The sequence below is a fragment of the Saccopteryx leptura genome, chromosome 1 (genome assembly GCF_036850995.1).
Source record: "Saccopteryx leptura isolate mSacLep1 chromosome 1, mSacLep1_pri_phased_curated, whole genome shotgun sequence".
Classification (NCBI taxonomy): Eukaryota; Metazoa; Chordata; class Mammalia; order Chiroptera; family Emballonuridae; genus Saccopteryx; species Saccopteryx leptura.
The window spans coordinates 195,831,742-195,858,699 of record NC_089503.1 but is presented as its reverse complement, the minus strand read 5'-3'; the positions used below and the strand labels follow the sequence as shown (position 1 = coordinate 195,858,699).

The 26,958-nt window shown below is 54.8% G+C and overlaps 1 protein-coding gene across 11 annotated transcripts in view; it reads left to right on the top strand.

The window, feature by feature from the left end:
* CAMK2D (calcium/calmodulin dependent protein kinase II delta) overlaps positions 1 to 18,791 on the top strand; it is a 132,137-nt gene extending 113,346 nt beyond the window's left edge. For 4 of the 11 annotated variants that reach the window (XM_066384041.1, XM_066384032.1, XM_066384102.1 and 1 more), the window contains 8 exons: positions 2,775 to 2,834; positions 4,577 to 4,618; positions 6,963 to 7,011; positions 9,493 to 9,568; positions 13,769 to 13,863; positions 14,641 to 14,869; positions 15,999 to 16,064; positions 17,210 to 18,791. In XM_066384041.1, the coding sequence (XP_066240138.1) occupies positions 2,775 to 2,834; positions 4,577 to 4,618; positions 6,963 to 7,011; positions 9,493 to 9,568; positions 13,769 to 13,863; positions 14,641 to 14,869; positions 15,999 to 16,064; positions 17,210 to 17,216 (624 nt within the window). In that variant the 3' untranslated portion in view covers positions 17,217 to 18,791. Of the gene's footprint in view, positions 1 to 2,774; positions 2,835 to 4,576; positions 4,619 to 6,962; positions 7,012 to 9,492; positions 9,569 to 13,768; positions 13,864 to 14,640; positions 14,874 to 15,998; positions 16,065 to 17,209 lie in introns of those variants that run through there. The other 7 variants (XM_066384067.1, XM_066384057.1, XM_066384093.1 and 4 more) reach the window with 5 other exon arrangements.
* The last annotated feature ends 8,167 nt before the right edge of the window (positions 18,792 to 26,958 follow it).

Here is a 26,958-nt window from a genome sequence, read left to right as displayed (position 1 = left end):
TTCTTCTAGTCAACTTATAGCTCTTCCTAAAGACAGAATTAATTCCATGCTTGATACTTAAAAACTCAACCAGTCAGGTTGGTCTTCCCTTTCTCTCGGATGGGTCAGTTCAGAAAACGAAGTCCAGGTAAATGTTTGGATGGTGGTGAGGATCTCTCCTGGGGACGTTCACACCAGGGAACCACAGCTTGTCTGCCCGAGGGAGTCAGGTGGGAGAGTCTAGGACCACGTGGGTCGATGTGAGTCCGCTGTCATACAGTATCCACAGTCGCACAATGTTGTTCTCTTTGAAACTGAATATTTTAAATATGTAAAAAGGTTCTTCCTTCATCCGTGTGCTGTCAAAGGATCTTTTACAAGGACAAAGTCCAGCCTCCTCTTGACACTGAGGTAATGAATGTCTGTTCACTGATAAGTAAGACTGTAGGATGATTTAGTGATGATTACGATGACTAAAATAGGAGTGACTGTTAGTTCAGATGCACCATGATACATCCACCATGGAGTTTATAAACAGTGTGACAGTGACCTCTCAGGGGACCGTCCTAGTGAGGCACCTGCAAATGGTATAAACACCCAAGAAACAAGCAATCTTAGCCACACTTCATAAGAATAATTCAGCACACGCTTTAAGTATCTGATTTGATGTCTTTTTTTTTTTTTTTTTTTTTAAGAAAAACACTCAGCTTCCATAATATAAAATCCCTGCATCTCCCAGACTGGACAGCAGCCTCTCTGTGTCTCAGACAGATGCCCAGGGTCGAACCCAGCCTGGTGTGGACTCTCTGGAAGGCAGCGCCCCTGGCCTTGACTTAGAAATTCTCCTAGTGTTTTCCAGTGAGTCCACATTACAGATACAGTGAAATAAGAAATCATCAGCTAACCTTTGCTGTAACAAAAACGTCTTTGACTGTACGTGGGCACACACTGGGTGTGCCTGAGGCCCGAGCATGCTCGTCCGGGCTACAGCCTGGTGTGGGAGGGATGGTGCAGGCGTGCTCACACGTGCAAGTTTGTGTGCAGAGGTGTGCGCGTGGGACGTTTTTACTGAAATAAAGCAGTTCTTGTCATCCACATTCTAGAAGAAAAAAATGAACTCTTTTGTGTGAAAACAGAAATAAAAGGGAGTTCCTCTTACATCCTTTGCATCCGCGGACATATGCTGAATGTGGCAGGAGGCCTCTGACCCCTGGATGTGGAGGAGCTGGCTGTCCGGCCGAGCACAGCTGCTGGACACGAGGTCACCTGTGTGCGTCCCCTCTTCTCATACGTTCTCTACGCACATGACCCTGAGTTTTCTCTCTCCTTAACAGGCTCTGTTTTCTCTTGTCTCTTTCTGGCTGTTCACAAATTTTAAATTCTGTGCAGTTATTTTTCCTGTGTACTTTTATTTAAAGAAAGGTTTCCGACACACTGTCTGCCAGACAGATGGGTATTTAAAGTGTTGTGCAGTCAGGGGCATCCCAAGTCCTCTCTCTTTCCCTCATGTCCCAGAGCTCAGGGTCACAGTACGAGACCAGTCCCACAGATGTGGCTGACGTCCCTAAGGCAGCTTCTGAGCCCCCTGCGTTTCTCTCAGGACCGTCCCCACTCCTCTCCGGTGTGAGAGCGGCCAGAGTCCCCAGGAGGCCACTACCTGGCGAGACTGCTTGTCAACACCGTTTGGTGTCTGTGTTTCTATGCAGCGTGCTCGTCCCGTTAGAGCCATGTGTGTGTTCATAGTAAAACTGTGTGAAACGTTCCTCTCTGTGACGAGATGTTGAGGAAACACCGAGAGAACACAGCACAAGAAAATGTCGTTTCTGTTTCTGTTTGATAACCACAAACTCAGACACAGTTTCAAGTCACCACTGGGCACCATTTCCCGGGGCCCATCGCAGATTTCTGACCCTGGTCATGGTCACCGCGCAGCCTCTGCGGGGACAGTGACCACTTTGGAAGGGCAGACCAGGTTATCTCAGGGTGAGGGTCTGGCATTCCAGGTTCTGTCTTCAGTCCTAGCGATAGCACAGCTCCTCCTCTCCCAGAACTGTGAAAAATAGTCATTTCACAGTCAGAATACAGTAAAACGTTCAGTTTGCCAACTTATAATTGAAGATGTATTTTTTAACTTTTTATTGGTTTTAAAGCAAGAGGGGAAGGGAGGGAGAGAGAGAGAGAGAAACACTGATCTCTTCCATTCATTCACGTACTCATGGTTGATTCCTGTATGTGCCCTGACCGGGGATCAAACTCACAACCTCGGCATATGGGGATGACGCTCTAACCGAGCTACCTGGCCAGGGCCTTGCAGATGTATCTTTTAAAGGAAACCCAGGCTTAACATTTTTAAAAATACATGATAAAACCAGCATTTCACCAGAAGATGCCAGTTTAATTGGGTGCCTACTGAACAGAGTGATGTGATGGCAGCCCCTGAGGAAGGTGGTCCACCGGGCGGCAGCAGGAGACGCACACTAGTGTGTTCGTGGTGTGCGCGGCAGGGAGCCAGGCGCAGAGTGTGACACGGAGAGTGTGCTTGGGGCCAGTGCCCGACCCCTGGCGGCTCCACTGCGCCACTCTGTGTCATCTGACGTGGGGGCAGGGCAGGGCAGTGGGTCTAGTTGGTAATCCCGCTCAGAGGGACAGACCGGCATGTGGGGCCTCGAGGACTGGACGGCCCTCCCTCCTGTGGCCGTCACCGTGTCTTCCCTGGGGACGGCAGCTCTATGTCTCCGTGTGGACACCTTGCTGCCAGGCTTTAAGGTGTCTCTTCTGTCTCTGCACACCCACAGATCAACAGCAAAGCCAACGTGGTCACTAGCCCCCGAGAAAGCGTCCCTCCCCCGGCACTGGTACAGCTGACTCCTGACCCTGCGAGTGCTCCCTGTCCTGTCCCCCGTCCGTCCCTCTCCTTCGCTCTCTGTCTGGACACCGTAGCCGTTCTGTCGAGTTTCGTTTCTGTTTGTGGTTTGCATCCTGAGACAAGGACAAGCTCACCTCCTCCTGTGGGGGCCGATGCCACGCCATGTTTCCACCATGACGTGCCCTCGTGTCCCTGCCGAGCATCCTGCTCAGGCTGCGTCCCTGCAGCTGACCCCCTGCACGTGCCCTGGAAGCATGCATGAATGCGCTTGGGCTGCTTCCACTCTGCCCCACTGGAGGCTGCAGGGGCATGCTGGCAGGGACACCGCCCATGGCCAGCTGTCCACGCAGACCTCAGTTGAGCCCACACCCGCTCCCTCCCAGACAGCGGCTCTGCAGGACCTCGCCCTGTGAGAGGACGAGGCACTGGGTCGTTCGACCTCGTCTGGGTGTTGTCTTCTAAATTCAGTGATCCCTGCTTCACTTCAGCACAGAGCTGTGACATGCCCCTGGGCACAGGGCTGTCCCCGTCCGCCACACGTGCATGCCAGCGGCCAGACCTGACGAACACTTCACAGCCGTTCTGCATTCACTTCTGACATCTGAGTCCCATTCTGTTTTCCCCAAACTACTACATGTTTGGATCTATGATTTTCAGGAATATTTATGATTTTTTTACTGGCCTCAGTAGTTATTTTGTATGAATCTACACTGGTCAGAGGTTATTTCACTTGGACCAACCAGCAGGCCCAGTTTAAAACAGTTAAAGGACAGACACATCAAGGTGGCAGGAGATCCAGCTGCTCGCAGGTCTGGCAGGGGCAGGAAGTGGTCAGTAGGCCTGTGAGGACATCCTGCAGCCCGACGGGCGGGGTGCTCGGCAAGGCGCCACATGGTGAGCGAGATTGTCCGCGATAGACGGACGCTGGGTTTTTTTAATGTTTCTGAGTATTTTTTCTTTACTGGGGACTATTTCTTCAATTCTTTGGTAGAAAGCAAAGGAAAACTAATACTTCATGGGAAAGCATGGCTTTAGAAGCAAATCCTCTGTACAGATAGTCCATGAAGCAGAATTTTTTAAAATATGAATTAACACAGAACTTAACAGCAGTGTGTCTCAAATTACTGCAATTGTATGATTAGTTCTATAACCCTGTAAATGAACCTTCTAGATGTTCCTTAGAACTTCTCATGGACTTTTGAAACATATTCTTTAGGATAGTCCTTTTTTAAGTGTGGTCCAATATTTCTTCATTTTCCAAGGGTTTTTATCTTTGTATTAATTATAGTGATGCCACCATAATCAGTTCTGAAAACACAACAGCTAAGAAGTGTCTTCAGAGAGAATTTGAAATCTCTGCACGAGTCCTCACCTCTGGTGTCCTGGGCCTGTGTCTGGGACACTGTGGACGGGCACTTGCTTCAGGAGGAGAGCTCTGTGGCACAGGGTTGTGTGTGGAATGGTGCCCATCTCCTCGGTGCCCAGGCTTCAAAGCCTGTCTGCTGCTGATGAATAAGGTCTCTGCATGCCGCTTCTGGGCACGGGGTTTCCCGGGCTTCCCGGACTGGCCCTCCCCTTCCCATCAGAGCCCTGGCCGCCACCTCTGACGTAACTCACACCGCTTCCACTCCGCCCCTGTGGGCCTTGTGGCCGGCCTTCTCTGCCTGCCCCGCACCCGTCAGAATACACTTACCAATGCAACTCTTTCTTCTCTGTTTTGTTCTCGCTCAGGAACCCCAAACTACTGTAGTGCACAACCCCGAAGGAAACAAGGTATGCTGAGGGCCCCGTCCTGCCCAGCACGACTGCCCAGCGTGGCAGACACGCACACTTAGTGACCCAGCCCAGGGAAGCAGTCCTCAGCCCCTTCTGGGACTGGTTCCTGTAGAACCGCTCCCGTGTTCCTGTCAGAACAGTAAGAGAAGGCACCTTGATAGACAGGGAGGGTGCAGTAGTCACCGGAAGGTAGGCGGGTGAACCATGTCTCTGTTGCAATGACTGTCTCCCCGCAAGTCCATGCTGCCCTTCCACACCCATCTCTCTGCTCTGGATGTGCCTGCATGGAGTTGTAGAGTTTCTCACTCTGTCATTCCGTCTTCAGAAAGTCAACTTGAGTTCATAGGTGTTTAAGTTCCATGTTGCTTTTGCATTTATTCTGTTACCCATTTTTTTCTTTCAATTCTGTTGGCGGTGGTGTTTTTGTTTAGCATGCGTTTGAATGGCATATGAGAGTTTCACTTTTTACGAAATAGGTTTTTGTTGAATTTATATGCATTTCAATAACAGACATTTAACTGTGTGAAAGGAATCAGACGTTTCCTGTTTGTTGTGAACTGTTCAGCGTTTTTACTAAGGAACAGCCCTTTTGCATGTCCTAGGGGGAGGGGGCATCTTCTGAACACACGACGTCTGAGCAGTTTATTGTTCACATACGTTATTATATTTCTACGAGGGGGAAAATGCTCCTTCAGACGTTCACAGACAAGTCATGGGTCTCACGTCTCGCTGTTGTCAGCAGTGGTCAAGTTCGAAAACACATTTATTTTTTCTTGTTTAACATTTAGTTGATGGATATTAAAATCCTTAAAGGAGAGAAACATAAAAGTGTTACACATGTTTGTTAAGATGTATTTATAGTCACAATACTTAAGATGCTCTACATCAGCGATTTTCAACCTTTTTCATCTCATGGCACACAGAAACTAATGACGAAGATTCATTCCGTGGCACACCAAAAATGTATTTTGCCAATCTGACAAAAGGGGGGGCAGTATAACTTTGATGCATTCACACTGGACAGCTTTTTTTGTGCTGGCCACTATTTGTTTATAATTGACGATCTGAGGGAAAAAGAAGGCAGTGCCCCTGACCCACAGTCAGGTTTGGTATCTTCTAGAAATTCTCATGGCACACAGGTTGAAAATGGCTGCTCGGAGCCAGTGAGGGGCAGCCCCAGGTGCTATGTCCCCGTGCGTGCACTAGGGCAAAGCAGGCGCTCAGCCAGAACACCAGGGCCATGTCCCTGCTGCCGTGAGGGCCGCTGCACGGCAGGTCACACAGGCGGGTCTGTGAGTGCCTGGGTCCCGTCCTCGTGAGTGAGGGTGCCCGCGAGGCCACACTAAGTGCATGGAGATGGGCTTGGTGTGGACAGAGGCTCTGGATGCGCCTCTGGTCTGTCTGTGTGATGGCTACATCAGCTGACCACTGTTCCAAGCGGCAACTCTGGCTGGACACCGATGGGCACTCACACCATTTTGCAGAGCCTGCTCAGTCCCTGGGCACACAGCTGCGTTTTGGTTGCCAGCCTGGAATCCATCCAAGGAGAAAGTTGCGTCTCAGAATGTTTGTAAATTTCTTTACTGGAAGATACGTCAGTGGACACATTTATCAGACCACCTCTGAGGGATGCAGCCTGGTTCTGGGGTCATGGCATCCTTGTAGGTGTGCTTTCTGACCTTCCGCTTCCCCGGTGGTGACAGGAAGGGCCAAGCCCTGGGGAGCTGTTGGCACCGACGGCCAGGCCCGACTCGGGAGTGCGTGTCCTCGATAGCCAGTGGCTCCATGTCCTGCCCCAGTGCTGGCCCCAGCAGGACGCTCCTGAGACCACGTCTGCATATCTTAGCAATGCCTTGCCCCGCCCTATGGGGGGGGGCACAACACAGCTCACTCTCCCTGAGGAGTGAGGTGGACAGGCCACTGTTGATTCAGTGCTGGGCTCACCCAGATTCAGAGGTCGAGAATAAAAATTGTTGTCTGAAGGTTCAGATTCATTAGGCTGATGGAGTAAGTTTCGCGTAAGTGCCTGCCTCCCTGCAGGGCCCATGCCCAGGCAGCCTCAGCCAGTTCTGAAGGTGAGAGGCGTCCTCAGGCTGTGTCTACGCACCCCTGGGCTCATTCTGCAGTGGAGCGGAGGCCAGAGCTCCCTGTGTGACTGTCTGTAACATTCGGCATTGTATTTCTGTGGAAGCCACAAGCGTGTCTGTCCGTTTGCATGTCCAATACGCACATGGCCTGCTGAAGAGTTTGCATGATGTGACATCACTCGCCAAACTTTTTAAGAAGACACAATGTCAAGCTTTTCATTGTTGGCAACTTGAAATATGTTTCTTCTCAACAGGAGTCCACAGAGAGTTCCAACACCACGATTGAGGATGAAGACGTGAAAGGTAGGAGGACCCGGAGGTGGGAGGTCCACCTGGATCAGAACGGGTGTGTGTTTCCACTGACTGGTCCATCTGAAACAAGGCCCTGTCGGGTTCTAGCACGTGCGGGAGCGCGATGGCTGCTCCTTCAGACCTTCCTGAGTGTTTCTGTGCTGCGGGTGGGGGCGGGGAGGCCTGCCCTGCAGCTCACGCAGCGACAAGGAAAACGACTGCCCCACAGCTCACAGCTCACGCAGCGACAGGGAAAACGACTGCCCCGCAGCTCACAGTTCATGCAGCGACAGGGAAAACGACTGCCCCGCAGCTCACGCAACGACAGGGAAAACGACTGCCCCGCAGCTCACAGTTCATGCAGCGACAGGGAAAACGACTGCCCCGCAGCTCACGCAATGACAGGGAAAACGACTGCCCCGCAGCTCACAGCTCACAAAGCGACAGGGAAAACGATTGCCCCGCAGCTCACAGCTCACAAAGCGACAGGGAAAACGACTGCCCCGCAGCTCACAGTTCATGCAGCGACAGGGAAAACGACTGCCCCGCAGCTCACAACTCACAAAGCGACCTGTGCCCACAGTGAGTGCGTGAGCACCGCGTGTGTAACGTGGCCTATGGGACCTCTGCTAGCACGAGGGTGCCGGCAGCTGAGGTCTGCTCAGAAAAGTGGAGGCAGAGGTGGGAACAGCATCCCCGGAGGGAAGGCCACACGTGAGGACGCACAGGCCACGGCGTCACTGAGAGCGTCCTGGGCAGAGTGGCAGGGCCACCACATGCCGGGCTGGGATATGGAGTATCGATGGCCTTTTAAAAGTGGTGCAGATGGACCGTAGGAGCCACGTGTGGTGAGAGCCTGCTGAGCCTCTGAAAGGAGTAGCCGTGTGGGAAGTACTGAAGAGAAGGGACAAGGGGGCAGGGACAACGAGGCCCCGTGAGGGACAGCGGGGGAGGGCAGGGGCCGCAACCAGTGCCTGTGGTGCACAAAGTCCGGTGGCCCCTGAGCCCTGGAGGCTGTGTCGCCACCCCTGCGGCCAGGTGTGTTCTTGCTCAGACCCTGGGACCGCTCGGGCTCCTCCCACCCCCTCCCACCTCTCAGGGCAACAGACGAGCCAGGAAACAGGGACTCGAGCCTCAGTGCCCCGTGTTTTTGCATCATTGCATGGGAGGGTCTGCAATGGACCGTGCTTTGCTGACTGCCTCCCTGCCCAGCTTCCCTGGGAGCAGGAGACCCCAAAGCTGGCATGGGGCCTGTAGGTGCCAGCAGGCACCACAGTTCTGTAACTGGAGCAGTGAGGTTGTTGGTTCCCTGGGATGAGTGGCCAGCCTCACCGTGAGGTGGGGGCAGCCCTGAGTTTCTGTCACAGGAATGCAGGGCGCAGTCCTCACCATGCAGTGCCTTCCAGGGGCCATCCCTGACCCTCGGGGGGGGGGGGCATGTACCCGGGCACCGTGACTGTCCCTCGCCCTCCCCACTGCCAGAACAGAGCTGGCTTCCTCTGGGTCACGTGGCACCCATCCTAAACACTGCAGACATCGGAGGACAAGCGGTTCACTGCCAGCCTCCACTGTCCTGTCCAGGGTCAGCTATCGTGTGCTGCCTATGACTCTCTCGGTCCTTTGCCCTGGGAAGTAAGTGTTCAGGGGCCGCAGGGCCAGGCCCGTGAGCCGACACAGTCACATGAGCATCCAGTTGTCCCCTGAGCTGCCCTGGCCCCTGAGTGTGATCCAGGAGAGGGCCTGGTGTTGCTCTCTGAGATCAGAGATGCCAGCACAGCCTGTGAAGGGGGTGGGGGACTTGAGAGTTCACAGAAATAACATGTTCTTTCCCCACCAGGAGCTTTTAAGTTAAATAGGAAGCCAGGCCACACAGTAAGCAACATTTGATAACAACTTAAACAGGTGGTCATTTGATTTTAATAAAGAAGTAGGCATGGGATGTAACACGACCTCATTGCCGTGAGTGACATGTGAGGCCTTCAAGACAGGAAGGACTCGCAGGGCAGGAGCCATCAGGTGAGATCTGAGCCAGAGTAAGTGCAGGTCCCGCATGGTGTGAGGGTGACAGCCACAACCCTGCGTCACGGGGCAGCTCACTGAGGGCCACATTCCTGCGCAGCGGAGCAGGTTGGGCTGAACAGTGTAGACGTGCGAATACTCAGAGAAGGTGTGATGCTGAAGGGAACAAGCACTGATTAAAAACAGCCTGGACCTTGGTGGCCGCCCGGCAGTAGGCATCGTGCTTCCTGGAGGGTGGGGGGGACAGAGGGCCTGGCCTGCAGTCCCGTGCGGGCTCAGAAGAGCCAGCTCAGGCGGGTCCAGCCACAGGCAGCAGCGAGGGGTTGGAGAGACAGCAGCACACCCCACAGGCTGCATGTCTGAGGCGGTGCCTTTGTGAGGACTCGGCCATGTCCTGCCGTGTGCCGCATCATTGCTGTGTGCCACACGTGGTTCTGTCCTCTCTTCTCACCAACTCTGCACCATCACCCGCAGCTCGGAAGCAGGAGATCATCAAGGTCACGGAACAGCTGATCGAGGCCATCAACAATGGGGACTTTGAAGCGTACACGTGAGTACATGCCTGCTGAGTGCCCGCATCAGTGCACTGACCTGTGGGTTTTCCTGGGTCTGATGGGCCGGCCACAGCGTGGTTTCAGGGAGTGAGGACAGAAGTGGCCCAGGTCTCAGGGAGGCAGGTGGACTCTGGTAGGACTGGGCTTCTTTGTCAGGTGCAGAAATGTAATCACCACATCTCCATGCACAGGAGGCAGCACTGGCCGAGACACAGGCCAGAGCACACACAGAGGCCACCATGGCTGGGAGCGTCCTCACAGCTCCCCTCCTGGCCAGCCTGGCCGCACCATTGTGTTTTCACGGCCTTGGTGCTCGGGAGGCGGTGAGGTCAGCCTCAGCCCCCCTGTGCCGTGCTCCCTCTGTAGGAAAAGGGGGACACGCAGGGGCGGTGGGCTCTGGTTGAGGAGGGCTCGCGGCGGCTGACCGGAGGGCGTCATCCAGGGAGGAGGTGCCTGGTGAGACTGCCTCGGTCAGGGCCACTGAGACTCATGGGGAGAGGAGGTGCCGGGGAGCGTGTGCTCGTGGAGAAGACGAGACTGAGAGGTGGGAAGTGGGGGGCACATTCCCTGTGATGGGGTGCAGGTTGGAACGAGGCCCAAGTTTATAAAAGGTTTACATTATTTCAATCCTTTAACTCCACCGATAAAAAACTACATGGCTATGGGTTTGGAATCTAAAACAAAGACAGATTGTGAACAGAGATATTTATTGAAGGAACATTCACAACAGAAAACATTGGAAACCACTGTGTCCAGCGTCCTGGTCCCAGCAAGGTGGTCTGCCCTGCATTTGGGATGCGGATGATGACAGAGTGTCTGGGGACCTGGCAGGATGCTTGTGGTGTGGTCACTGAAGGCCACGCGGGGTATGAAAGTGTGTCCATAATGGTCCCAACTACATAAGGAAAAGAGCAACAGTGAGTGAAAATGCCGAATTATTTTCCCAAAGGAAGAAAAGACATGCTTGTTTGGCTCAGGAAAACAAATTGGGTTTTCCTGCTTCTTTCCATGTTTCATAGAATATGGCACTGAAATAGCCACGTGGGAGGAGGAGCAGTGTAAGACTACATGAAATCCAGACTGCTCCTCAGACTGAACCTGTGCGTGTGCAGATACACGCACATGCGTGTTTGTGTGTGCCGATTCTGTGTCGTGACCCGGGGTGTAGTCAGAACGAAGGAAACCATGAGAAGTAGAGCTGAACGCTCTGGTCACAGACACCGTCCCCGTCACGTCACGCAGGGTTGGAGGACTTGTTCTGTTTGCTGATAGAACGGTTACACCAGATGGTTCTCCAAATGTAAGAATAGTGGTTTTTAAGTCTCCTTCTACAATAGCATCCCCTGTGGAACAGTGAGAAGTATATTTTGCTGGTGGTGGTGGCAAAATTGGCCACACAGACTCCTTACAGTATTCTGAGGCAGTGTGAGTCAGGTGTTACAAATAGTGCAGCTCCTTGGGGTCACCTCAGTTCACTGACTCTCTTGCCTGTGATTGGGTCTGATTTCATGCCGTGGGCCCAGGGACAACCCGGCAGGACGTCCCTTGTGAGAACCTTCTGGAGAAGGCCTCAGGGTGGCCCTGCCAGCTGGCTGGTCCCGAGGCACTGCCCAGAGCATGGCACCCCCGGCCACGTGCAGCCTTGTGAGTCCTGTCCTCACGCAGAGCCTGCTGTAGGAGAGGCTGGGAGCACCGGCAGGGGTCACAGCACATGAACAGGTTTCAAATGCATTGACTCCTGATTGTTGGGGAGAAGGTCCGTCGCAGGGCAGGCAACAGTGCGGATGTGGGGAGGGCAAACGTCTGTCCCCAGCGCCGATAAGCAGAGTCACGTTTACAGAGGACGTCCTTGCCCGCCTGGCCCTGGGAGCTCTGGCCTTCCCGCTGACTCTGTAGAAAGAGCTTGTACGGATTCGACTGTGAGCATGAAAACACTGCCCACCAGAAAGCCTGGGGCAAAGCTGAAGCCCCTCCTCTCCCTGGGGGGCCTTGATAGCTTTCCTTCCCACACACAGACCACCGTGTCTTCTTAGTTTAAAATGATGCTTTACTTAAAAAGTGCTCTTGCCCTGGCCGGTTGGCTCAGCGGTAGAGCGTCGGCCTAGCGTGGGGAGGACCCAGGTTCAATTCCCGGCCAGGGCACACAGGAGAAGCGCCCATTTGCTTCTCCACCCCTCCCCCTCTCCTTCCTCTCTGTCTCTCTCTTCCCCTCCCGCAGCCAAGGCTCCATTGGAGCAAAGATGGCCCGGGTGCTGGGGATGGCTCCTTGGCCTCTGCCTCAGGCGCTAGAGTGGCTCTGGTCGCAACATGGCGACGCCCAGGATGGGCAGAGCATCGCCCCCTGGTGGGCAGAGCGTCGCCCCTGGTGGGCGTGCCGGGTGGATCCCGGTCGGGCGCACGCGGGAGTCTGTCTGACTGTCTCTCCCTGTTTCCAGCTTCAGAAAAAAAAAAAAAAATGAAAAAAAAAAAAGTGCTCTTAAACTCGGTTCCATATTCTGTGAACCTTCTGGGTTAGCCTTTTTAATCCTGGTTTTGTTTTGTTTTTTTGAAGCTGGAAACGGGGAGAGACAGTCAGACAGACTCCCGCGTGCACCCGACCGGGATCCACCCGGCACGCCCACCAGGGGCAATGCTCTGCCCACCAGGGGGCGATGCTCTGCCCCTCCGGGATGTCGCTCTGCCGCGACCAGAGCCACTCTAGCGCCTGGGGCAGAGGCCAAGGAGCCATCCCCAGTGCCCGGGCCATCTTTGCTCCAATGGAGCCTTGGCTGCGGGAGGGGAAGAGAGAGACAGAGAGGAAGGAGGGGGGGGTGGAGAAGCAAATGGGCGCTTCTCCTATGTGCCCTGGCTGGGAATCGAACCCGGGTCCTCCGCACGCCAGGCTGACGCTCTACCGCTGAGCCAACCGGCCAGGGCCTAATCCTGTATTTTTATTGGACCGTTTGGTGTTTCCCTCCCAATGAGGGACTTCCGTATGAAATTTAGATGTAGGCCCCACAGATTAATAAATAGTCCAGAACCCTTCGGTTTATAGCTACTTCAGTTTGTACTCCTGTATTTACTTTGTGAACTCTCACTCATTCTTCAAACTCAGGTTTTCTGTCCCCGCTGAGAAGCCTGCCCTGCTCCCCGTAGGCTCAGGGAACTGTCTCCCCTGTTTCCAGGGGCCAGTGCTGCTCACAGCAGACGCTCTGCCTCTTATGCCCAGTGCCAGGGCTCTTGTGCCCTCGGCCATCCGCTGCCCGCCACCCCCACGTTCCCGGAGAACTCCTCCACAGTTCTGAGAGCCCCACTCACACCTGTGTCCCTCAGTCTCCTGCCGCCTGTGTGGAGAGCCTGGCTGGGAGCACCCCGTTTGTTTCTGCTCCAGGGTTAATAGTTGTGTTGCAATAGTTTCAAAGAATCGAGGCCACAGAATAGGTGTTTAACAATGCTTCTGTTTCTAGGATTAAAAAGAAAACTTTTAGGTGCATTTGAACTGCTCATTCATTTTACTTTAAAAGTTAAAATTTAAACATGAGACAATTAAGCTTGTGCACGCTGCCAGGGAGTGTGGGACGAGGCACCTGCCTTCAGATCCGTCGTAAGGTAGAGGTTTGTCGTGAGCGTAGGAGGCGTCAGAAGCCAATCCAAACGCAGTTCATTTTGGAGCCAGAGTTGGAGGTTTGGAGAGAGGCTTGGATTCAGGCAGCATTTAAAAAATAATAAACTTTAGTCAAGAGAGTTAGAGAAAGTGAGGCCTGGAGAACTCACCTTGGCCAGAAAAGGGCGTGAGCTCCACAGGGAGAGTCCTGTAGCCCTGCACACTCCCCGCTGGGACAGGCGGGAGCCCCACAGGGAGGGTCCTATAGCCCTGCACACTCCCCGCTGGGACAGGCGGGAGCCCCACAGGGAGGGTCCTATAGCCCTGCACACTCCCCGCTGGGACAGGCGGGAGCCCCACAGGGAGGGTCCTATAGCCCTGCACGCTCCCCGTTGGGACAGGCGGTGCCATCTCGCCCGTCAGTCCCTGTCCCCAAAACCTGCCGTTTTAGGGTCGGCTCCACACCCACCTGGCCAGGGCCTGTGGCAGATACATCTTTCGTAGTTGTTCGAGACTACTATTCACTGGCTGGTGGAGGCCAGACGGACTTGTGGGGGACAACAGGACACACCAACTCTTTTACGGATGTGTCTCCTTCTTTCTCCTCCCACAGGAAGATCTGTGACCCGGGCCTCACTGCTTTCGAGCCTGAAGCTTTGGGCAATTTAGTGGAAGGCATGGACTTTCATCGATTCTACTTCGAAAATGGTACATTTTTTCTAAATTTAATAGCATGCCTTTTCTAGCTTCTGTTTGAACTTCTCTCAGATTTGTAGGTCCCTTGGTTCTTGTATGCAGTGAGAAATTTTAATAGTTAAAACTAAAAAACAAGACAGGATTAAAAGTGTTAGTGTGTTTTGAAAAAAATCTGATTTTGTGTAAGAACTGATGATTAGATACATCTTAGTCCGAGTGTCGATGGTGGCAGCTGGTGTCACTGCCATGGACGAGGGCCAGCGGGTGGCTAGGCTGGGGACAGGGCTGGAGGGCCGGCGCCTGCGGACATGGAGTATGGAGTGGGGGAGGGTTTGCTGTGGGGCACACCTGGTCCATCACGGAGGGGACTCTGCTCAGTCAGGGGCTGCAGGCTCAGGGGGACCCCCGTGGCCAGCCTCCGTGGGAGACACAGTCTTGGTGCTGGACCCTGGATACATTTCCCTAGCCCCTCCCCAGCAGGGGCGGGCGAGACCAGGAGGGCCTGTCTGCGGCCCCTCCCTCAGAAAGACAGCAGCCGCCTGGCGTGGTGGCTTGTGACTGCATCCAGCTCTGCCCTGCTTGGCCTGGGCTTCCCGAGGGGCACTGTCCACAGAGGGAGAGGGAGATAGCGGCAGTGTCCACGTCTTCTCTCTCTGCGGGGCGTGGTGCCAGGCCCTCGGGGGAGGCGAGCTGAGGGAGCGACTGAGAGCGTGTTCACTGATCCCAGCGGAAGCTGTGGGTTCCGGTTTTCTTGGCCCAGAAGCCAAGTCCCTGGTTCTGTTGTTCCAGCGTTGTCCAAAAGCAACAAGCCAATCCACACCATCATCCTGAACCCGCATGTGCACCTGGTGGGCGAGGACGCGGCCTGCATCGCCTACATCCGCCTCACACAGTACATGGACGGCGGCGGCATGCCCAAGACCATGCAGTCAGAGGAGACCCGCGTGTGGCACCGCCGCGACGGCAAGTGGCAGAACGTGCACTTCCACCGCTCGGGCGCGCCCACGGTGCCCGCCAAGTGAGTGCCTGGCGCAGGGTGGGCGGTCAGTCTTGCCGGGGAAGAGGTGCCCAAAAAGTGAGTGCCCGGCTCCCAGCGCAGGGCGGGCAGGCGGCCCATCTCACCGTGGGACAGGAAGAGGTGCTTCGTGGGGGACAGTCGAGTTCTCTGGAAGGACCAACCGCCCCGCGTCTGTGGGCTAACACCTGTCGCGAGCAGCTCGGCCCGGTTTCAGCTGGGAGCCAGCGGGTCTTCCAGGCCAGGCCAGTCCCCGTGGGTTAAATCAGGACCTGTGTAATGTGCAAACTGTGTGACCTCATTGTCACAGTCGGCAGCGGGAGGGACGGGGACAGCAGGGAGCTCAGGCTTGCAGGTCACTGCCAGGGGCTCACACAAAGGGAAGTTATAAACAGCAGGACACTGAAGGGCGCGTCCCAGGGGGTCAGCATCTGTCACCTGCTTACAGCCAGGTCACCAGACATGGCGGGTGCCTCGCACTCTAGTCCAGACCGTCGGGGCCCCGGGAAGTATGCAGTGGGGTGCAGTCAGCCTCAGAGCAGCAGGTGTGGCTGGCGAGTGGAGTGCCTGTGTCCCTGTGGGTGCTGGAGGGGACTCTGTGATGAAACGGAGCGCTGTGTCCTGGGCGCAGTGTCGGGAGGTAGGGGCAGAGCCGAGGAGGCAGCCCCTCTGCAGTGGAGCCACAGAGGGGATACAGTTGACTAGGAATAAGGGGCGGGTCCCCAGTGCAGTGTGGCCCCTACTGACCTCCCCCCTCACCTGGGTCAGCCCCGAATGTTTGGGGCAGGGCAGGAAGTGAAGGCCCCACAGTGGCCATTCAGCTTCAGGGACCACAGTGGCTTTGAGGGCTTCTCCCAGGCCGCAGCAGGCTCCTGTGGGCATGTGAGCTGTACCCACAGGAGGTAACGGGAGGCGAGGTTCAGTCTAAACAAGAGCTACACACTCGAGAAAGGCAGAGGGAGCACAGCGACCGTGAAGGCCCTCCTTTTGTGTGTTTTACCCCAAAGAGCTGCAGGACAAATGGCCAGCGTGGACAGGGCAGCATTCCCCAGGTCCAGGTCCGAGCGCCTTGGGGTGGGCCCGTGGCACAGAGCCCGCATGTGCAGAGGCTGAGTAGGGCTTCTCTCACTAGGCCGTCCTGTATTTCCACCGGCAAAGACAACTCCTCAGGGAACACCTGTTTGTGGCAAAACATCTTGTAAGTAGCACCCTGCCCGTGGGCCTGGGGACGGGGGTGAGCAAGAAGCTGCTAGTCCAGAATGCTGTTCCCTTCCCCCCGAGGGCACGTTTCCCTGCATCTGTTCAGTGAAAACCGAAACAGGTCTTTGGACGTTGGCACCATCTGTGCATGAGCTCGCGAGTCCAATGTCTGGCACCGTGGTAGCCCAGCGCTCACTCTAAAGCAGGGGTCTCAAACTCAACTCAGCATGTGGGCCACAGAGCAAGATCACAGCCTTTCGGTGGGCCGCACTAGGTCTACAAAAGGCAACTGTTACGCAACACTTTTCTCACTGCAGTTGAAAACAAAAAAAAATCAGTACAACATTGTTCGGCGTGCCGCGAGTTTGAGACCCCTGCTCTAAAGGCACTGAGCTGCCTGGGCCTCCAGGTTGTGGGGTCCAGTGCTGGGACCCCTCTGTGTCCTGCTGGCTTTCTGGAGGCTGCAGCTCCCGGCTCGCCCTGGCCATGTCTCCAAAGCTGCCTCCTTGCCCAAAGTTCAGGACTCGCCATGGGGTCATTGCAGAACGTGACTGAGAGTCAACTGTGATTGCATTCCTGTCTGTGCTGCTGTTGACAACTTGTCTCTTAACTCGGCTGGGAAGGTCCAGGAGTGTGTGGCTCCCCTGTGAGTGCTCTCCCAGAAGTTGGAGCTCTGAAGGGTGCATACTCCAGCTGCTGACCTCCACCAGCAAGACTCCAGGGCAGCTGGCCGCCATGCATCCCACATCTGAGGCCCCACCCTTGTTAGGTTGATGTCCAGGACCCCAGAGCAATGACCAGGCTCAGGGAGGACAAGACTGCTAGTCCGTCTCCGCCCGCTGGCCGTGTTCATGTTAGATTGCTGGTGAACGAGAACGCCAAGCGTGTGTCTCGAGTGGACAGGACTGATGCCTGGCCCCTCTTTCAGCTCAGCGCTGCGTGGGCGTGCTGACGGGTACTGACCCGGATGTCCTGTTTCCACACTGCCCCGTTTAACACTGTGTTTTATCTTTCAATGACCGCAAGCTGAAGACAGTGCTCAGCCTCTTCCTCGGCTGCTGGCTGCGTTGCGAGCTCGCAGCCCAGCCTTGCATGGGCGGAGCGGCCGGGGTCTCTTCTAACCTGTCTCCTCCCTCCTCCCAGCAGCTGAGCCTCCCCAGTACGTCTGCGAGCTCCGGATGGACCTGGCCTTCGTGCCCACTGGAGTGCGTGCCGCATGCCTCCAACTGCGTCCCGTCACCCTTCTGTCCGTGTTTATGCTGGCCGGCCACGGGACATCACGCACACAACAGGTCGGCCTCACGATGCCCACCGCCAGCAACGTCTCGTCACTGTCCGTTTATGCCAAGACTCACAGGCTCCCATCTCTGTCCCCAAGGACTGTTTGTAAGAGAAATGCAAATTTTTAAAAAACTGCTCTTCACCTATTCTGGCTTGTTTAACAAAGCAAACAGCACGCTCTCTTCCCTGCTGTAATCCTAGTTGAAATGGTGGTTCTACCTGAAATGCTGCTCGGTGCAACGAGGGGCGGGTGGCGTGAGGGCAGCCTCGAGGACGTGGAGGGGGCGCTGCCCTCACGCCACCTCGTGTCACCTCGCGTCACAGCACAGCGCCTGCTCCAGCTGTCACCAGAAGTGTGCTCAAACGAGCGTGTACTCGTACGGCTCTGGGGATGTCACTGGACTGATTTATTTCTCAAATCTGTTCTCTTCATTTGACCCACTTCTTCCTGTTCTCCACTCTGCTTCTTCATTCTGTCTGGTCGTGTGTGAGAAGAGTGAGGTTTGCACAACGCAGGTGACACAGAGCTGCCGGCCTGCAGCTCTGATCACCTCGGGGCCGCAAAGGCCCTGTCAGGGGTGTGAAGTGCATGTCGAGCTGCGGGCCCCCGACTGCGTGACACCGGCTGTGGGCTTCTGACTGCGGGACCCCGGCTGCATTACCCCGGCTGTGGCCCCCAACTGCAGCCCCGTGGCCAGGTCGGCACAGAGGCGCCAGACAGAGTACCGCACACGCCCTTCAGCAAGCAGAGGCCACACGCGTTCTCCATCCTCGCGTGTTTTGAACTTGAGCATCAAACTGCGCTTTTCAGATCCTTCCCATCAGAGTGATGCGTCCCTGTGAGCACGCAGGCCATGCGGCGTGCTGGTCTCACTGCCCTCCCTCGGGGTCGGGCCCTCCCTGTCGCTGCCATGGTGACGCGTCCCCAAAGCCTGTGCTGGAGGCCGGAGCAGACACAGAGCTCCCCTCGTCCCTCCCTGTGCACACCCCTCCCCTAGATGTTGTTGCTAGTGGATATGTAGGCGGATTGAAGCTTTTCTGATCATTATCACATGAATTAAAACAACATATATATTTAAACTAAATGTACACAGTAAATGTATGAGCCGTGTTAACTGCCAATGAGACCTGTGAAGTAATGGCCTCATTTTTCCTTTTTAATTTCTTTTACCTTTTTGTGAAACGGCTACCCGTGGCATACATGTATTTTAAAAATAGGTATAAGTGGGTTTTTTTACACTTGTAACGTAGCATGTGGTGTGGAAGTGTCACCGTAGAGATCTGTCCCGCACGGGGCGTGAGGCGGTCGGCCCTGTGCGGCTGGCTTCACGGGTGTCAGGAGCACGCAGTTCGCCTGGGACACTGTACATAGTTTACATAGTTCTTGCCATACTGGTAAACGACTGACATATTTAAGAGTTAATAAATCTGTGATTTCTGCTGACAGCGCCTTTGTCTCTCTCTCAGGACCAGGTACTCAGTGAGGTCGCCGTGCGCCCCGGCCGGCAGCCTGCACTGCTCTCCCTAGGTCACTACCACTTACCTCTCATGGACAGCCCTTAGTTCACTGTGAACAAAACTGTTGCCAAAGCGAAGCCGTTAACACGGCCTCCCCCACCCCGGTTTTGGAGCAAGCCGTCCAGCCGCTCAGGGCGTACCCCACTCGGCCACCTCCAAACCCCCTGCCAAATGCCGGGATCACTCTGACTGTGGTCATGTCCGTGATCCTGGAGTGCTGAGCTGCGCTGAGACAGTTCAGTGCTGTTTCCACGTAACTGCGTCCATCTCGGGGCCCCAAGTGGCCGAGATGGCCATCCACCTCTCCATCCAGCCCAGGCCCCACTCTGCCTGAAACCAGGGGTCTGGGAGCTGCCACACGGTGGTCCCCAGAAAGCCACACTCGGGGCCCACACACCGCAGACGGGGGTCTGCACCCCACTGAGTGTCTGACTCAGTGAGGGGCTTGTGACCCTGGTGTCTGCCCGTCCTTGCTCACCTGGAAACCGGGACTGGGTCCCCCCAACCCTGACCACAGGCCCCCCCACAGTGCACGCCAGCCCCTCAGCTGGTTCTTCCAGCTTCCCCGGAGCCACACTGCCCGGAACATTCTCTCTCCACCACGCCTCCCCCTCCTCACCCAGCTGAAGACCTCCTTGGACGTCACTGAGAGGTGAGCCATCTGTCTCCACCCTGCCAGCCCTGCCCCCTCTCGCCGGACAGACAGACAGACAGCTCCAGCACCTGCACAGGTGTTGCCAGGCGGCCCTCCCAGCTCAGCCTGCTGTCCAGATGCTTTCCACACTCAAGACCCCTGAAGGGGCCCTCAGACTCACCCCTGCAGTTTCTCTGCCCTGCCCCCCCCCACCAACCCCCATGGCCTGTGCCATCCACGCCGTCCACACCGTCCATGCCCAGCCTCAGCCCTCAGCCCTTAGCCCGCATTGCAGGGCCTCCTCAGTGGCACCTGACAGCTGCGCGCTGGCTCGGTCTCAGGACACGGGCTTCCCTGTCCCAGAGCCCCCCTTACCCAGGGGCTCCCCACCGTCCCCACACTCCCCATCACCCCGACTTCCTCACACTCTCGCCGGTCCTCTCCGTCACCCCGACGTCTCCACACACCCCCAGGGTCATCTCATCCAGTCCCAGCAGCTTTTATGTCCTGTGTCTCTCCAGCCTCCCTCACTCCCCCAGTCTCCACACATGTGGGGCCGGCTGCTAGCTCAAAGCCCCCACGGGAGATCCAACAGGCACATCTCAAAACAAAGTGCCCGGAACGCCCCCCAGCAGCCCGCACACACCTGTGCCTGGCTTCTGATGTCTTTTCCTGATCCCTCTGTCCACCTGAACACTTCTCACCTTTGCCTCTGGACTGTATGTAGCCAGTGTGACCGCTCCTCAGTGCCCCTGCTGCACCCTGGGGCTGGGTGGGCACATCCCCTCATGCTCGTGTCCACTCCTGTCCACTCCCAGTGCAGCAGCCAGAACCAGCTGGTTAAGGTGACGTTAAAGGCTGTCACTTCTCTGCACAAAACCCTCCCACACATTCCTCGGTCACTCAGTAGCAGAGTGACCCTCCGGGCGGCCACCGAGCCTGACCCGCAGTGACTGCCGGCCCCCCCTGCAGTGTTGAGCGGGGGACACACCCACCTCCGGGCCTCGCTCTTTGTGTTGACCACTGTCGGGTGGAAACTTGACCCTTCTGTGGTCTCAGCTCCTCGACAAATTAAACTGACATGAGACCGAGGAACGGCAGGTGAGCTGACAGAGCGGGACCCACAGAAACAACCAGAACCAGCAGCCCCTGTACCTTCTAGACCAGGGGTAGTCAACCTTTTTATACCTACCATCCACTTCTGTATCTCTGTTAGTAGTAACATTTTCTAACCGCCCACTGGTTCCACAGTAATGGTGATTTATAAAGTAGGGAAGTAACTTTACTTTATAAAATTTATAAAGCAGAGTTACAGTAAGTTAAAGCATATAATAACAATTACTTATCAAGTACTTTATGTCAGATTTTCGCTAAGTTTGGCAGAATAAATCTTTATAAAACAACTTACTATAGTTAAATCTACCTTTTTATTTATACTTTAGTTACTCCACTACCACCCACCATGAAAGCTGGAACGTCCACTAGTGGGCGGTAGGGACCAGGTTGACTACCACTGCTCTAGACAAATGGCAGGTGTGAGGACTCGCCAGGACAGACACTTAGGTCTCAGTGTGGGCAGGACATTGGGAAGAGGTGATGGACTTGCTTATCCAGGCTTCTACCCTGAGCCGTCTCAGTGATAGGATGTCTCTGGCCCCCACCTGGTGTAGAGAGGCCACTTTCCTGCTCTCAGTCGGGGGGGGGGGGGGGTCAGAGTGCCCTGACCGCACCAGTCGCTTTTAAGGTAACTTTAATTCAAAACAATCGATATGCCACTTCGACTTGTTTGGGGCAAGCCCTGTGGTTGGCAAACAGGCGGCTTGGGAGAACTGATGTTTCCAGCTCAAGTCTAAGAGCCGGAAAAGACCAACCGGTGTGCCAGCTCCAAGCAGTCGGGCCAGGTGGACTTTCTGCTGACAGCAGGGAGGGGGAACTTTGTCTTCTCTCCAGGCCTTCAACTTATCGCGTAAGGCCCACCAGCAGCAGGGTGGGCAGTCTGCTTCCCTTGGTCCCCCGATTCAGATACCACTCCCAGGCAGAAACACGTTCACACACACGCGCCCAGAATGGTGCCTGACCAAATATCTGGGCATCCGTGGCCCAGTTCAGTCAACACGTAAAATTAACCATCACCTTAATATTTGCGTTAATACGAGAAAGGAAGTGGGTGGGAAAGGAAAGGAAAGAATCTGCCTCATTTTCAAGACCAGATCAATGACCAGCTTGTTGATGGCATTCGCTCTCATAGCCAATCTTATGAGGAAGAAATCCCAAGAAATAGAATATCCCTGTTGCCAATTTTAAAACTGGGAGGAAAAAGGATGCATTGAGCCAACTGAGAGCATCGTCCCTCAAACAACTGTGTCTCAGGACACACTGACACTCAAGAGTGACTGGCAGCCTCATAGGGGTGGGGGGTGTCATGTTTATTGACATGGGCCAGCTTCAAAATTAGAACCTAGGAGGTTTTAAACCATAATCTAGATTCTAGAAGCACCGCATTCCTGCCTTTGTTTAAATTCTATTAGTCCCACCCTTTATTTAGTCAAACCCTGTGAAATGACTGACACCTGCCATTCTTGACCTGCAAAATAAAACAAACAAAAAAAGCCTTCTCATAGAGTTCAATCAAACATCTGTCCTGTTAAAAGTAGTAAGTCCATTGTTAGAGACTTGTCCGCGTGGGGCAGGATAATTTCCCACAGACTGAAACCACAGGACTGCGGCGAGCCCGCAGGCTAAGGGTCCCTCAGACAGGGGTCCAGCCATGAAACACCTCCTTGCTGTCAGCTCCAATCCAAGGAGCTGGGGTGACTTCCGTTAAAAGGCTTCATCTGAGTTTCACAGTAAGACATGTGTAGGAAGTTACATGAGCCTGGGGTCTCTAAAGATGATTTTGTTCTATATAATCCAAAATGGCCTTTTTTTTTTTTTAAGCCACCCATGGAGTCAGGAAACAAAATTTGCAGTTACTGAAAATACAAGCCTCCTCCTAGGCAACAGCCCCACACAACAGACAACATCCAGGGGAGGCAGAGGCCCATTGGAAAGTGACTCACCTGTTAGGAGTTAAGTGCTGGGGACCAGGGCCTGAGAGACACCCAGAAAGCAGCATACCAGACAGAGACAGTCGTCAGCTGGGGAGACAAGCAAAACTGCAGGGCAGAGCACGAAGCCCCTGAGAATTCCGACAGATTTCAGAGGCCTTTACACACAAAAGAAGAGACCATTTCCGGGTTACTGTCCCAAACCAATCACAGATGCCAGGTTTGTTGATAAGGAGCTGGCCGGAAATGAGAGAAAATTCACTGGTACTGCTGGCTGGTGTGAGAGGTCCCAGCGGCTTGGCGGCGGCTGCCCTGAACACCCAGCCCTGGCTGACCACTGGGCACCACCAGAGGAGCCGCAGCCCTGCCTTCTGCGTTCTTGGTGCTGACACTTCAAGAGAACCAACCAGCCTTTGGGCTCAAGACGAAACCAATCGTGGCATCCACCCCAAGAAGTCTCCTGAACGAGTGCTGAGGGCAGAAGCTTCTGACCGTCAGCGATGAGGGTGTGAGGTACCCAAGGGCAGAGCGGGCCCCTTGAACACAGGGCAGGGTCACCCCGGAGCATGGCCAGCCTGGCTTCCACACAGCAGGCACAGGCCCCGAGGGGCTCCCAGCGTGGCGATGGCCCTCACACAGAAGGGACCAGCAGGATTTTTGCTCCCACACAGAAATAGTTGAGGCACATTGTCACTGACGAGCATCACAGGTGGGGGTCCTGGCAGGCCCCTGATGGTCTACATGTTCCTCCAGACGAGCCGAGGGGGAAAAAGCAAGTCAAACCATTCACCCTTGAAGACAGATGTCACATGAATTTGTTGACCGTTCTCTGTGTGGAGAACCTGTTTTGTTACCTGCCATATAAATAGTTGTTTCCAAATCAAGCAGCTAAATTCATTAATCTGATGAAACACATCTTTTCCTTTTATCTGAATTCAACAATGCTTTAAGATAAAAACACTCAAATCTGTTTGTACACACATGGCCACTTTAGCTCAAGTCCTTGGAGATTTCTCCACAGATTTCCCCCAAACCAGCAACTTACTGGTGCGGGGGTCCCCATCCCTGGGGGTGGTCGTCGCGGCGCCCACCGCAATGTCAGGGCACCTTATAGATGCCAGCAGCACATTTCTCATGGTTCTGGAGGCCACGGGTCTGAGGTCTGGGTGCTACAGGGTGGACAGGAATCCCACCCTCAGCGCATCACCTCCCCAAGCACCACCTGCTGGACCGTCCGTCCCCTCAGGACTGGGTTTCAGTACATGACTTTGGGGACCATGAGCTTGCGTCCACAGCGATGGGTGTTTGTTGTAAGCATAACTGTCTCTGTTTGCCATACAGAGACCGAAAGGACTCAGCCTACCTGTCAGGGACCCCCGCCTGGTCTCTCTCCTCGCGTCACCTGTGAGACGTCCCACCCCAGGTCACCGTCCCTGCTGCAAACGAATGAACGAAATGAACATACTATCACCAGAGAGGAATTAACCGGGGCAGTGCTGAAGGGAGGGGAGGACAAGGGGGGGAACAGGGGGGGACAGAGGACAGGGAAGGAGGAGGCAGCGTTGGAAGCCCCGGGCAGTAGACCCTTCATGGGCTGTTACCGCTAACATCTGAAAACATGTCCCATTTACCATCACCGTTGGCTGTAGGGTTCCATTTGCTCTGCAGGGACCTTTCCAATTCCATCTCACCCCAAAATGTCAGTTAATTCCCTTCAGGGCAGCGCGCCCTCCTGGTCCACACTTGGTGGCTGTGCAGTCCTTACTCCTTCTCCCTGAACCTGCTGCTCTGCACACTTGCACACTGGGGTCCCCGCGGGCACCTCTCCACCAGCGAGGCCCACATGTTAGCACAGTCCATCCGACACCCTCCACCAGGACGCAGCGTCTGCCGCCATGGCTCAGTTCCCACACGTGTGCCTCAGACGCCCATCACCAGGCCAGGTGGCTACCTGGGCTCCTGCCCGAGCCCTCCCCAGGTTAGATTAGTTGCTGCAGGGGCTCACGGGACTCAGGACCACGTGACTCGCTCATCAGTTTGTTGTGAAGGGATGTCACTCGGGAACAGCCTGATGGAGAGGAGAGGAAGATGCCCAGGACAGGGCGTGTGGAAAGGGGCCCTGAGCTTCTGTGCCCTCTCTGGTCACGCCATTCTCCCTGAACCACCCGTGTCCACCCCAGAAGCTCTGACTCCTTGGGTTTATGGCGGCCTCATCAGAGAGGCATGATGGATGAACTCACTGACCACTGATAATGGGTTCAACTTCCAGCACCTGGTACCTCCTGCAGGTTGGAGGTCGGAGGTTGGAGGTTGGAGGTTCAAACCCTCCGTTCACTGGCTGGGTCTACAGACATCAGCCTCATCCTGGGGTCAGGGGCAGAGTCCCAAAGTCACCTCATTAACGCAACTAGAAACACCTTGATCACTTAGGCAGTTCCCATGGTTTTTGGGGCTCAGTGCCAGAAACAGGATGAAGCCCAAATATATTTCTTTTTTTTTTTTTTTGTATTTTTCTGAAGCTGGAAACAGGGAGGCAGTCAGACAGACTCCCGCATGCCCCCGACCGAGATCCACCCGGCACGCCCACCAGGGGGTGATGCTCTGCCCATCTCGGGGTGATGCTCTGTTGCGACCAGAGCCACTCTAGCGCCTGAGGCAGAGGCCACGAAGCCATCCCCAGCGCCCGGGCCATCTCTGCTCCAATGGAGCCTCGGCTGTGGGAGGGGAAGAGAGAGACAGAGAGGAAGGAGAGCGGGAGGGGTGGAGAAGCAGATGGGTGCTTCTCCTGTGTGCCCTGGCAGGGAATCGAACCCGGGACTTCCGCACACCAGGCCAACGCTCTACCACTGAACCAACTGGCCAGGGCCTATATCTATTTCTTATTAAAAATCACAATATCAAAACATCACACAGAGAAAAAGAAACACATTAAACTCTTCTTTCCGTGAATACGTGTTAGAGTGTTGATAATTCCCAGGCAACTCTCATGTGTCTGTGCTTCTGAGATGAGGCCCCCTGTCCACAGCTCTAAGCGCCCCCCCCCCATTCTCACATTCTCACCTGTCTTAAGAGGTAATTCCTAAAAAAAAAGAAAAGAAAAGAAAAGAAAGAAAGAAGTAATTTCTGGGGCTTGCCGGGTGGATCCTGGTCAGGCGCATCTGAGAGTCTGTCTCTCTGCCTCCCCGCTTCTCACTTAATAAAAAAGAAACAAGTAAAATAAATTTAAGAAAGAAGCAATTTAGAGGCTTGTTTACTTCGCCTCTGCCCGCCTGGTTCAGGTCTCGTCAGCACGAGCAGAGTCCAGGGCTGTCCCCCGGCCCCAGCAGCCATCTGCAAACTAACAGACTTCAATTATTAGAACAGGACCTACTGAGGACCTGCTGCGTGCTGGGCGTGCAGTAATTGTGGGATATAAAGGCGTGTGAGTGCCGTGTTGGATGGGAGTGCACAGAACCGACCTACCAGCCGATGCAGCTCACCCGGGGTCACTGGGCTCCACTGGTCACACGTGTTCCCAGCAGGGCGGAGCCAGCCGCCCCTGCTCTGGGCCGAGTGGTCACTGTGGCGCTCTGCACCTCACTTCACGCACCTGCGAGGCGGGAAGGACACGCTCACCCGAGCGGGAATATGGAGGGGACATCCGCACCAGCAAGGTGCTCCGAGCTGTCCTGGCCTGGAAGCAGCTCCCAGTAACTCGCAGCTAAGTGTGGAAAGGACCACGGTCGTCCTGACCGGGTCGTCGGTCAGAGCATCAGCTCGCAGAGCTAGAGGAGGCTGGTTTGAACCCTGGTCAGGGGACGGAGAGGAACGGCTTGATGTTCCTGTTTCTCTCTCTCTTCCTCTTTCTAAAACCAATAATTTTTTTTAAAAAATCCATTATCATCTCCAATTAAAAAAAAACAAAAACGAGAGCATTAGCAGATTTGGGCTTACACTGGTTTAGTGTGATGGTTAATCTTGCAGTGGCGCCACAATCACCGTGGATGTCATCGTGGATAGGTGTGTGGGAAGCAGCCAGTCCAGGAGCCCGCAGTACCACCGGCCGGACAGGTGACCGCGGACCAGGGGCCACGTGCCCGGCCTCTGCTGCGCCCTAGTGGCGAGCTGGCGACATGACATGGTTCCTGTGGGCGCTCAGACCACGTGCAGGTTAAGATTAGAAGTTTTCAGGACTTCTGTTGACAAAGTAGCTAAAATTCTTTTTATATACATCACGTATAATGTTTTTCTTTCTCTAGTATCATATTTACAAAGTTTTCCCTTTCAAGCTACTTCTTCCTGGGTTTGAAACTCAGGTGTGTCCTCAGAGTAGCTCAGAGCCACACCTGCTTCTCCTGGGGGTTAATTATCAGAGAAATGGGCTGCCGCTCGCTCTCCAGCACCACGTGATGTTGACAAGGAAGAGGGACATG